Genomic DNA, 12,522 nt, shown 5'->3' on the forward strand with positions numbered 1-12,522 from the left:
AAGCAGTAGTAGGATGCACAAAGATAAACACAAAAGAGCACAAAAGTTAACTCTTTACACAGCAAAACACGTTGATGCTGAATGAGCGAGACGAGACTTCCTGGTTAACGCTGCAGAATCGAATTCAGCGCTCCGTCACTGAGCCATTCAGCACACAGGAACTTAACTGCGTGCTCTGATTGGTTAGCTTCTCAACCATCAGCCAATAGCGTCCCTTGTAAGAAATCAACTGGGCAAACCAACTGAGGTAGCATGTACAGGAAGTAAAAAGACCCATTGTCCGCAGAACCTGCAAAGCAGCGAAAAATCTGCATTATATAATTAGATATGCTTACATATAAAATCCGCAATAGAGTGAAGCTGCGAAAGTTGCAGTGCGATATAGCGAGGGATTACTGTATTTGATATTTGGACTCCAGTCTTTACATATTATACACATCATGTCTATATTTTGTCAATTATTACTAAAGCATGAATATAAGTGTCTCTTTTAGTTATGTGTTTAACAATTCTTGCCTAGCATTTCCTATCATTCTCCATTTACATAGATCGTTGTAGACACGGAACACGCATGAAACATATGCATTCCAAATAACAATCTACTGTATTATTTAACCTATATAACTTCAGGCACCTCACACTTAGATAAACAGACTTGAGCTGCGAGAATCATCAGCGTGTCTTGAACTGCAACGGTAGAGGGATGGGATAGCAGGCTGCTTGCTGTTTGACAATAATGGGGCGGTGCGAAGGAATTTAAGGTGCCATGGGATTGAATTTTTTTGTAGGCTTCAGGGATTCTAGTGTTAAAGGAGATTTTTCGAATGGTTTTAAGATTGTTATGGTAAACCATTACTGACAAAAATAAATATGGATTCAACAGTCATTAGTAATTTTTGATCCATTCCTGTCCTTCCTTTTTAAAACCCCTTACACCCGGAAGGCATTTTTCAGCAGTCTCCACCTGGGGTATACCCCAAAATAAAGCATTATTATTCCAAAAAGTAAAGACAGGACAGTCAATTTATCACTAAAACCTGACATATAACTTCTGAAAACGTCACAGAATCTGTGTTTGTGCCAAATGTAAATATTTGTTTACTTAGAAACTGCTGCTAAACTAGGGCAAAAAAATAATGTTTTCAAATGTTTGTTTTCTGATACAGTATATCTCATGTACAGATAATGTCAGGGCAGCTGTTACAACTTTGAGGTATCCCCAGACATGTCAACTGTAATTGTCTAAAATTTCATGTTGATAATGCAAAGAAATAGTTACAGCATTGGTGCCATATCCAAAACCTCTCCAAACAAGGATCCAGGTTCAGAACAATTTTATTGCCCATAAAGCAGTAAATCGTATAAAAACTCTGAACCCCATTCACTAATACACTCAAGTACCCTAAACCCCCCGCACCCCATCTCACCTACAGATTTACATTAAACTATTTACATTGTTTGCTCCTACTTCAAATAGTGTATTTTTGTAACGGCTGACTCCTCTCCAAAACCAGCAGCTACACCACCAAGACTCGTGGCCTGGCAAGTTGAGGACATTAGACCTGACAAACTGTACTTCTTCCAAATAAATGTCCCCCAATCGACAATCAAAAATAAGCCAAAAAACAAACAGTACATAAAATAATAAAGTGAGTATATATTGATAAAGAAATGAACAAACAAACAATATATATATCATACCCCAACCAACCCCGAAATAACATTCAACCCCAAAAGTGTCCAGCGGAAAGTAATAATAAAAAGAAAAATGCAGCACAAAGTTTATATACAATACAAACCCTCCCTTGACTCCACACTGAACACGAACTCAATAAGATACACAGAAAGCACGAAACGCACATAAAAGTCCAGAAGATTTAACAGAAAATGGATGTTTGTGAACCTGGTTCAGCTGGAAAAATAGTCCTAAGGAAATTACATGGATAAAAATGATGGCTCGCTCCTCTCCCCAAACAACAAGAAGCAGTCTCACCGTGCTTGTCCCCTGTACGTGGCTAATCCAGAACCCTGGGGTTTTGCACTGCAAAGAAGTTGTTGTCAGAAGTTAGAGAGTGACAGGTAGACAAAGGTGTGAATGATTTGAATCTGTGTTTTCTCCTGTCTCTGTAATGAAAGGGTGATCTAGTAGAAAGAGATTTTCTCTTTTCTTTTCTGTCCTTCTGTTTAAATAGCAAATGATCAGATGCAGGTGATGGAATTGACAGGACCAATTATCGTTAGGGACCACGGTTCCACAGTGTTATCCTTCCCCACATTGTTTTCAGGCAAACATATTTACATATAGACACACCATGTAAACAGGACGACGCTATGAAAGACGGGACTCAGCACAAAATACATTTACGACAACATTAAATCACATAGCACTACTACATTTTTTCATTATGCACGCGCTGAGCTGTGTCTCATTATGCCCATATATATGGACATGTACGTATCATTGGAGATGTCATAGTTGTTGCCATCCAATGGTATGAGGAGAGAGTAAACAAAAAATCACAAGCGCACTCTGTTTGAGGTTTTCAGCCTATAGCTTATGTTTGCTCAGTAGGTGGGAGGGCTGATCATATTGCTTGCTTGTTTACATGTGTAGGGTATTTTATAATTAAAGCTTATTACTAATATTTAAATCAACGCTGACTTAAATAAATAGCATTAACCAAAAAGGTTAAGTTCTAAAACAGGCCTTGCTCATATCATTATATCAGACAGATAATTTTATATTCAATTGGGAATGTTGATTATAGAGAATACCACAGATAAAGGTAAAAATATACTTTGTTTAAATTCAGCTTGGGTATATAATGCACTTGAAAAAAATAAGTTTAGAGCATTAATTTTCTTAATTCTTTTAGTTCAGTTGTGAGACTGTCAAGAGGAGGGTCAATCCTGGAAACACTGGGTGCAAGACTGGAATGACTAATTAAAACCAAATGCTTGAAGAATTCCTAAATTAAGGAACACTACCATAAAAATATCGTTTTCCCATACAATTAAATAATATATTCTAGTCCTTTACTCCTTCATTAAATTTTTCAGTTTTAAAGACTTCTGTTAAGCCTTCCATTTATTTAAGCTAAAAAGATTATACGGTTAAATTCTTCCAATATAGTGCTAACCTGTCTTTTTCTGGATACTCTCTACTGTTGGTAAATCATTTCTTTAAAATGGTGACCAAACATCTGTGCATCTTAAGCACAACTTCTCCTAATGTCCACTCCAATTGCAATGCAAAATACATTGTGCAGTATGCAATTGTCTTTTAATGTGTTTATGGTTGTGTAAAGTGATTAAGTCAAATAGAATTTGAAAAGATCTTAATGAATACCAATGTATATACCTGAAGAAGTGTTTCATTCTTCTGCAAACTGCAAAAAAATATGAGATTTATCACAAGAAACACCACTATCATTTCATTGAAAAGAATAACAGATCATCATTTTCCATCCAGTTACACACATCAGTAAGGTGTTTCGGATTTTTCAATATCCATCACCCATGACAGTCAGACTGGTATCTGGACTCACTGCTAAGACTGTTTTGGTTCATGATTTAGAAAAGCCTTGTTTGAACTGTATCTCTGTTGTCATTTCATCTTTTTGAGACTTTGCCAGCTTCCATCCATTTCTCTATCTATGCAGTTATGTATTTTTAAATTGGACTCTGTATGTATATGGATATTTGTATTTTGTAATTTATATATGTTTCATAGCTAAGACAAGGGAGTTTGGGGTCCATTTCATGTATTTCTTATATATCACTGTACATTTTTGCATCTAAATCAGAATTGGGGAAATTGAGCGTACATGTGTAATATTTTCATCTCTTTCTAATATATTCATTTTTACATTGTGGCTAAAAAGGTCAATTGGCGCACTTCTGGGTGCCTTATAAATGAATGCCAGATGCCACTATCCAGGAGCCAGAGTTGGGAGGTGGAGGACGAAGCTTGTCAGAAGGAATGGAGGTAGATAGAGGAGAAGACAAGTGAGAGAGAGAAAGAAAAGAAGAAATGTTCTTTTTATACTGTGTGTGTGCTGGGAACTGTGCTGTGAAGGTGGGAAATAAGGGAAAGCATTTCCAATGAGGAAAAATAAAAGGGTGTGTGTTGAACTTGAGACAGCATCTGTCTGTGTCGGGGTATGGGCGGCAAGAGAAGCCTCTTGTGGCTATAATGTTTACTTAAACTTTATCTTTGACTCATTTATATGTTTTGTCTGTCGACTGTGGAGCTTGAGCGGAGGAAGGGGAAGAAATTGAAGGGTAAATATGGATGGGTGTAGTTGAGCCTGGAATTTACTCCAGGACAGGCAGAGTGTGTAACTTACTGTATTCCAAGTGTGATTGTTACAAAGTTACGTGTAACATTTCAGACATTTGTTTGAACAAATGTATGGAGAAGTAGTGTACGGCAGGAGCTGCAGTGATGGTACGGTTACTTCTGACAATATTTAAATGTATGTGTGGAGTAGGAGGAGGTTTAAAGTATGTGGCAGAAGGGTTAAAGATAACAGGTGATATGTACCTCAAAAAAAAAAAAAGCTTTACTTTCAGATTTTCACATCAGCCATTTCTTTTCCTATGTAGAATATCATATATTTCTATTCCCATTCTGGAATATGTGGTGAACACTAAAAAATCATAAACAAGGCATCTCAGTCTACAACTCCTACAAGAGGTAGTTAAGTAGTATAATATATAAATTAATTCTAAAGAGAAAAAGAACAAAAAGTGCATTCAGATAATTGTTCAGCATATCTGAAGTCTGATCACTAGTAGTAGTAAAGGTCTGTCCATCTTAATATCATTACTTGGGACTTAAGCACACACTATATTGGTCCTAAAGGTTTTTGATTTTTTTATTTTTCTTTTTCCATCTTAAAAAAAAAAAAAAACTCTATTCTCTCTTAATAGATAGTCATACACCTGAATTACATTGAAATTCCACTGTCATGGTTGGTTTTCTGCCTTTTGCCAGAAGAAAACAATTCCCACAACTTTGAACTGGATGATACGCGGCTTCCAGTAATTTTATCTTGTAGTTTATTACAGGTTTCACTCCTGCTTCTTTAAGTTATAACTGTGCTTAATGTATAGTACACCTCTGTCACATGACAGGAAGGCAACACTCAGTTTGGGATGTGGGGAGTAAATCAGTCAAACCCACAGAGACATTGTCATATCAAGGAAAACAATTTATATAAAAGGATTGAATAATTTATTTTAATGATAAAATAATGACAAGCTGTGTTGGGATGAACAGTTTGTTCTCCTTAAAACCATTTTTGACCATACTTCAAGGCTGAATGCCAATGGTATTGTCTATTTATGTGGTTTCATAACAATACAACACAAACAAATAAGCAATAAAGCTGCTAACAAACAAACAAATACCATTTCGTTAGTAACTGGTAACCTCTTTCGAAGTAGAGAAGTGACAACTTCAACAATAGCATCGTGGAGTTTTGGGAACCTCAGCAACTCCTGTAAGAAGAATAAAAAAAAACAAACTGTTGCCTTAAAAATATGTAGTGGCTGCCATTTTAAGTAAATAAATCAAACATAAAAAACCCAAATCTGCACAGTATTATTGTTTATTTGTCTATTCACAAAAATGCAAATGCATTAGAACATATGTGCAAGGTCAAATAACAACAAAAGTTGACATATACGACTTGAATGTGTAGTGCTATGCAACATAATACAAATAACCACATGCAATGTCTATATACAGTAAGTGGAAGCATTTAATGATAGTGACACATTGTTACAACCCTAAAAAACAAGAACAATTTAGTTGAAATTGGGTTCAGCTGTTCAGATAATTAAATAAACAATCAGGCCTGATCAGTTACCGCAGCTAAGATTGTCGGGGCTGTGCATATAATAACTGTTGCTAGAGTAGCTCAAACATCACAGCTTTATGGGACAGTGGCAAGGAGCACAGTTTTAAAAATACACATGAAATCTCAGCTAGAGTTTGTCAGAAGGCATATGGAAGACTCTATAGTCTGCTGGAAGAATGTTCTATGATCTGATGACACCAAAATTGAGATTTTTGTCCATCAGACTAAACACCACATTCGGTACAAGCCAAGCATGGCATATTAACAAAAATAATGGTTGCAGCATCTTCAGTGGGCCCTGTAAGGCTTGTACGGGCAAAGAGTAAAATAAATGGAGCAAGTAAAACCAAAATTTGTTTTTGCAAAAATTTGTTTTCCCAACAAGATAACGGCCCTAAGAATACTGCAAAAGCTACCCAGGAATGGCTTAAAAACAATGTTAATATCCTGAAGTGGAGGTTTGCAAAGAAGAATAGGGAAAAATTGCAGTGACCAGATGGGAAAAGCTCATAAGTGAACTATTCACACAAGACTCAAGGCTGGCATTGTTGCCAAAAGTGCATCAACTAAATACTAACTTCCATCCATCCATCCATTTTCCAACCCGCTAAATCCGAACACAGGGTCACCTGCAGCCAATCCCAGCCAACACAGGGCACAAGGCAGGAACCAATCCTGGGCAGGACACACACAAACACACCAAGCACACACTAGGGCCAATTTAGAATCGCCAATCCACCTAACCAGCATGTCTTTGGACTGTGGGAGGAAACCGGAGCGCCCAGAGAAAACCCACACAGACACGGGGAGAACATGCAAACTCCATGTAGGGAGCACCCGGGAAGCGAACCCGGGTCTCCTAACTGTGAGGCAGCAGTGCTAACACTGCACCACCGTGCTGCCCTAAATATTAACTTGAAGGGATGAATACATTTGTTTTATTATTTTGTGTTTTATATTTGTATGTATTTAGATCACTTTGCACAGATCTGTTTTTACTTTGACATGAAAGCCTATTATTCAATGTCAAAAAAGTCAAACTAACACCACTGTGATTCAATGTTGTAAAATAATAAAATGTTAAAACTTCCAAGGGGGTAAATACCTTTCATAGACAGAGTAAAACTAAATCTTTTCAATTCCTAAAAATATTTAATCAAGTTTAGAGTATTTTTTTTTTCCAAAATATACCTGGGTGCTGTAATTGCTGCAGTGTTGAATTATTCGTTGCATCTCCTCGTGAACAAGTTCAACGCAGCGTAAGCTAGGTTCCTCCAATCGCTTAACTTGACGCTTTACTAGTAGCTCAAAGGAAACTTCTGGAACAAATAATGCAGGACGTGGACCCTGTACAAAAAAACATGTACCCCGTTACATGGGATTTATACTTGCCATTTTCTGGGGCATTAATATCATCCTAAGAAATGATGGGCAAAATTGCTGGAACATACATGTCTGACATGTGGAAAAAAAATCAGAGCACTTGGTAAGAGAGAAAAAAAAGCAATACCATGGAGAATGTCCTAACTCCACTCAGTAATCAATCTGGGATTTAATTCCAGCATTCTGAATCTGTGAGGCAGCAGTGCTAACCACTGCAGAACCCACTTTTTAATGGTCAATGAGACCATGGTGATTTTTTCTGGTATAGCAGTGACCTTTACAAGCTGATAATGTACTATATTGTGTATTTAATTCTTTTGGAGTATGTATTCTCATAGGATATATACAATTTTCATTTTTAGTGATGCTAACATCATCATAATAGGGAATCATCTATCCACCTACTCATCTACTTTATTAACCTTAAAAAGTCAATTATTGTGTGGAAATTCCTATTGGATATTTTAAAAACAGTTAAAACTGACAGAATTTTTTTTATTAATTAAGAATACCTGCTAAAAAAAAAAATCATGCAAAATCTTTTTTTATACAGTATAATTCTTGGTACTGAGTCATAATGAGACAAGTGAAAAAGCAAAAACTTTAAGATATATGATATATAAAAACAAATCTACTGTATGTATTCCTATTGTAGGAAACTGGAACAAGTAGTGTAAGGAAATTACATCTGCATTAGCAAAAAACTGCTAATTGTTTCCAGAAAAGAAAAAGTCCCTTTTACCTCAAGAGAACTGTTTTATTCCAAAAAAAGATGGGACTTTTTTTTTCTGAAGAACCCAGCTCTTGAAAATCTTCCGCAACTCTGCCAAATAATCAGTTAATCAGTTGTATAGGATATTAAATCGCCAGAATTAATTTAAGAATTTCTTTGGCAGGTTGTAATGGGTATGGCAACACACTGTAATCAGCACATGCTCCCAACCTATGGCATGTATAATATCTTCATAGGCATGTTTGGTCTTAAATTAATGCTAATGTTATTGTGAATCTTTTGGGGTTATTTGCAGAAAAGAATGTTTTTGTCCTAATATCTCTGAAAAATCTTTCTATAAATATGTATATTAATGAGGAGAACCATATGTATTCTTTCTTAGAGGAGAACTGGGTTTTCTGATACCTTAAGCTTCAGTCTGTTCCCCTCTTCTTGTAATTTCTCTGTATATATATATAAAAAACACACACTCCCAACGCAACAGTTTTATTAATGTATTTTTTGTCAGACAAATTTTGAAAATTTTATTTTAACATTTTATTGTCATTGAACAATAAGCCTACAGAATTTCATTTTCTTAACATAAAATGAACAGTTAACACCTGTGGTCCATAGTTTAATTATAAAAATACACTTTAATATAGGACATAAGACTTCTATTTTTCTGGTTATGCAGGAGATTAGTGTAAAACATTTTTTAAAGGAATAAAGAAAAAAATGGAATTGGACGAACAAATAACATGAAATTGGTGATCGGTACAGGCGTTTAAAAATCTGATTAGCGCAATCATACTGTATGAGTTGAAAAACACATTCACTATTCACCAGGATAATTTACTTTAAAGGTCTAAGTTTGTGGACAGTTTAATAATTCTTGTAACATGCTAAAATTAAAAAGCATAAATAATAAAAAAGAGGTACAGTGACTTTTACCGTTATGTTATGATGCTTTGGCATGTTTAAGTACAATCATGCAAATGACAGACGTACTCTATTATTAAGTAATGTTAAAAACAGAAACAGATCATCACATTAATGCTATGAGCTTGCACTGAGTACTTAGTTTAAGCTCCAAGATTAGGAATATGGCACATGTAGCCTAGCACCAGAGGACCTGTTAAAAATGTAGTACAGCAGGATGCCATAAGGTAATGTGACACTATAAGATAAAGTATCTGCAAAATGTATCAATTTTACGTTAAAAAAGCCTGAAAATCAATGTAAAGTTTGCAGATTAATAACAGTAAAAATTATAATACAATATTAGCTAACATTGTGCCTGCTGCTATGTCCAATATGTCTGCAATAAGTTACCATCTGTCATCGTCCTTACCTCAGGGCATTCAGACTCCTCCTAAGCATGAACACCCTGAAAACAGCATGCTGCTAAATGCCCTTAGTATTCCTAAAATAATAACATAATTCTTTTTTTTGTAAAAACTTGATTGCTATGTATTGATTGTAATAAAATTAATAAATAAAAATTAAAAAAAAAAAAAAAAGTATTCCTAAAATAAATTTCATTGTGTTTAACTGTATGTTGTCACAATAAACTTGGTTTGATGAAATCACAGTATTTCCTTATGCGACTAGATGGTATAGCGCAGGAGTGGGCAAAGTCGTTCCTGGAGGGCCGCAGTAGGTGCAGGTTTTTGTTCCAACCCAATTGCTTAATAAGAAGCACTTATCACTCAAGTTACACTTCTGCTTCATTTTAGATGTCTCACTTGTTAAGATTTTGAACCCTTATTGCTTATTTTAGTCTTAAACAGCTGTGTTCTTGGTTTTTAATTGCTCCTTATTAGCAATAAGAACAAATGACAAAATAAACCAGCAGTTCCCCATTTAGCTTGTTTCCATTTACACCTATGTGTATTTATCGTGCACTAATTGGTTTAATTAAATACTTGGAAGGAAAGTGAAGAGAAAAAAGTGAAGGACTGAGAATTACTCATCCATTTAAGGCCACAAATCATGACATGGCAGAGTTAAAGCACTAACTAAGCAATTAAATTTAATTATTGGCAAGGCTCATTTTCTAATTAAGCAACTGGGTTGGAACAAAAACCTGCAGCCACTGCGGACCTCCAGGACTGACTTTGCCCACCCCTGGTATAATGGGTAAGCTTAGAGTTCAGGTCAGTTTGACTTTGGTGATGCGTAAGAAACAATCAAACTTTTACCCGAGAACCCAATTGAGGTCCCAACAATGATCACCTTACCCTAAAATATTTACAATAATGTTTTGTCTAGTTTAGTTTTAAGTGCAACTCCAGGCTATATTTTCTGACTATTCAAGAATTCTAGTGCAAAAAAGTACATTAAATGAACTGTGCAATGGTTCTATTAGTAAAGAAGGCTTAGGAAGTGCAGTGGAGAGAGGTGGGGTATGCAGCCTCATGAAGCAAACTCTACTGTTAAGCATCAAAACAATAGCCTGGCGGTCTGAGAATTACAGGGATTCTTGTGTGTTTGGTCTTATGCAATGAAATAATTGTTAATATTTAACTAACAAAAATCTATTTAAATTTTATTTGTTTTGTCTTAATTGCAGTTGCATCCATAGCATATCATTTTCTAAGCCTGCTTAATCCCGAGTATGGTCGCAGGGGCTGGGGCCTATACCAGCAAAATAAGGGCATGCAACCAAATATTAAGTTGAGGGTGCCAGAAATTTTGTCCGGCCCATTTTTGGAGTTCTGTGTGGCATGATGTCAGATTTGGCTTTTTTTTCATACACATAAAGGAAATAAACGGGTATACCAAAACATTTGTAATTGCAACAATTTTCTGGGAGAAATGGTGTATTTTTCTGGGAAAATTCCAGGGGTGCCGATAATTTCGGCCATGACTGTATAAATATGCTTGAAACACTGTCCTATGGGAAGCAGGCTCTAAAAAAAGAATTTAGGGATTTAAATTGATGGAATATTCTTATCATCTTGGCAATGCAAAAAAGCAATTAAAAAAGACAACAAAATCACACTGTAAAAACTATTGAATATAAAACAAAGGATGTTATGCTCAGACTGTATAATGTACTGGTGAGGCCACATATAAGTACCATGTGCAGTACTTGTTACAACTAGGAAAGTCATAAGAACCAATACCAGTTGACACCAATGTTTTAAAAGCATAATGGTCTTTGGCTTTTTTCAGAATCGGTGGGAAAAAACGTGATGAAAACTACATATAAAAATTATGATACAGCACCTCATCACCACATGTCAAAAAGAAAAACAGAAGTCATGTCTAGAAATACTTTGTCTTCAAAACAGAGGAATTTCAGTGTGTAACTACAGTAAATGTGCTTATTATTATTTTTAAGAGAGTCAAAATACACACACAGGCTTTCATTATTAACACTTTTATCCCTTTATGGGGTCAATACATAAATAGCTTCATGAGCGCTTTCTGAGCTCGGTGATGGGACTGATTAGATGTGAGCTTTAATAGTTCAAATTGTAGTGTCATAGTGTTGTAAGAGGAGACAAAATAATGGCATGATGATTTTATTTTTTAATAATGTGTCCTATACAGACCTTACAAAGGAACTGAACCATTGCACTCATTCTAGGATTACATCAAACACGTCCACAGATGTGTGTTTCTGCTTCCATCTATCTAACTGGTTTATACATAGTTGTTTGGTAGTGTTATATGTGTAACAGTGCATGGTGCATGTACCACTGTGCACAGTGCAAGCTTGAACAGCTTTAGCAAGTAAAAGTCAAGGCAAGTTTTAGGCAAAGTGGCTATTTGGCTTGCCTACGTGGGCGATGAAATAAGCTGCTTCCTTTGCTAATTATATTGTAAGACCCAGTCTTGGAAAGTTAGTACTTTAAGTTAAACTCATATTAGCGTTTGCTTAATTTGAATAGAAATATATTGTCTTTCATAACTATAGATTATGGTATAACCTTTTAACCCCTGTAAATAAACATGAGATAGAACTTTCTTAGCTATATCTGTAATACAGTGTGTTAATTAAGTCTGTTTCTGCTTTGAAATAGTCCCATTGATAGCATGGACTGAAAGTCTTATTTATAGCATGTAAATGAGATAGGCATACAGTTTTATGACCATTAAGAAATGGTTCAACTGTATGAGCAAACTTAAAGAATGAAACAAGATATATACGCTTTAAACAGAACTTTTCTCTATTTTTGTGTGAACTGTTTTACTTTGAATTTTTATTAAAGCTTTTAAACACAAATATTTTTGTCTGTGGAATAATTTCAACACGTCAAGCTATTGATAGAATCCGATGAAGCAAAGTAAACCTGCAGTACTTTGGTAATTTTTGGTAAACACAGCTATATACATAATTAGTGCTTAAAAGCACTGTAATTATACCAGTCAGCAGGAAGGGCAAAATGATACACTTCGTTGCTAAATAAAGAGATACAAATGCAAAATTTGTGCCATTTCTTTAGTTTTTCAAGCCAAACTAACGTCTATTCATATAATCTCCAAAATGTAACCAAAATAGTAAAAACACATATATCTTGTGTTTGAAAGGTACTTTGATGAGTTTAA

The 12,522-nt window shown here is 35.3% G+C and overlaps 1 protein-coding gene across 13 annotated transcripts in view; it reads right to left on the reverse strand.

The window, feature by feature from the left end:
• Nucleotides 1-12,522, reverse strand: part of dnm1l (dynamin 1-like) — a 200,844-nt gene that overhangs the window by 62,280 nt on the left and 126,042 nt on the right. For all 13 annotated transcript variants that reach the window (XM_039769937.1, XM_039769930.1, XM_039769935.1 and 10 more), the window contains 2 exons: nucleotides 7,059-7,214; nucleotides 5,416-5,505 (listed from right to left, as the gene is read on the reverse strand). In XM_039769937.1, the coding sequence (XP_039625871.1) occupies nucleotides 5,416-5,505; nucleotides 7,059-7,214 (246 nt within the window). The remainder of the gene's footprint in view (nucleotides 1-5,415; nucleotides 5,506-7,058; nucleotides 7,215-12,522) is intronic.

Source organism: Polypterus senegalus, chromosome 11 (assembly GCF_016835505.1).
Source record: "Polypterus senegalus isolate Bchr_013 chromosome 11, ASM1683550v1, whole genome shotgun sequence".
NCBI lineage: Eukaryota > Metazoa > Chordata > Cladistia > Polypteriformes > Polypteridae > Polypterus > Polypterus senegalus.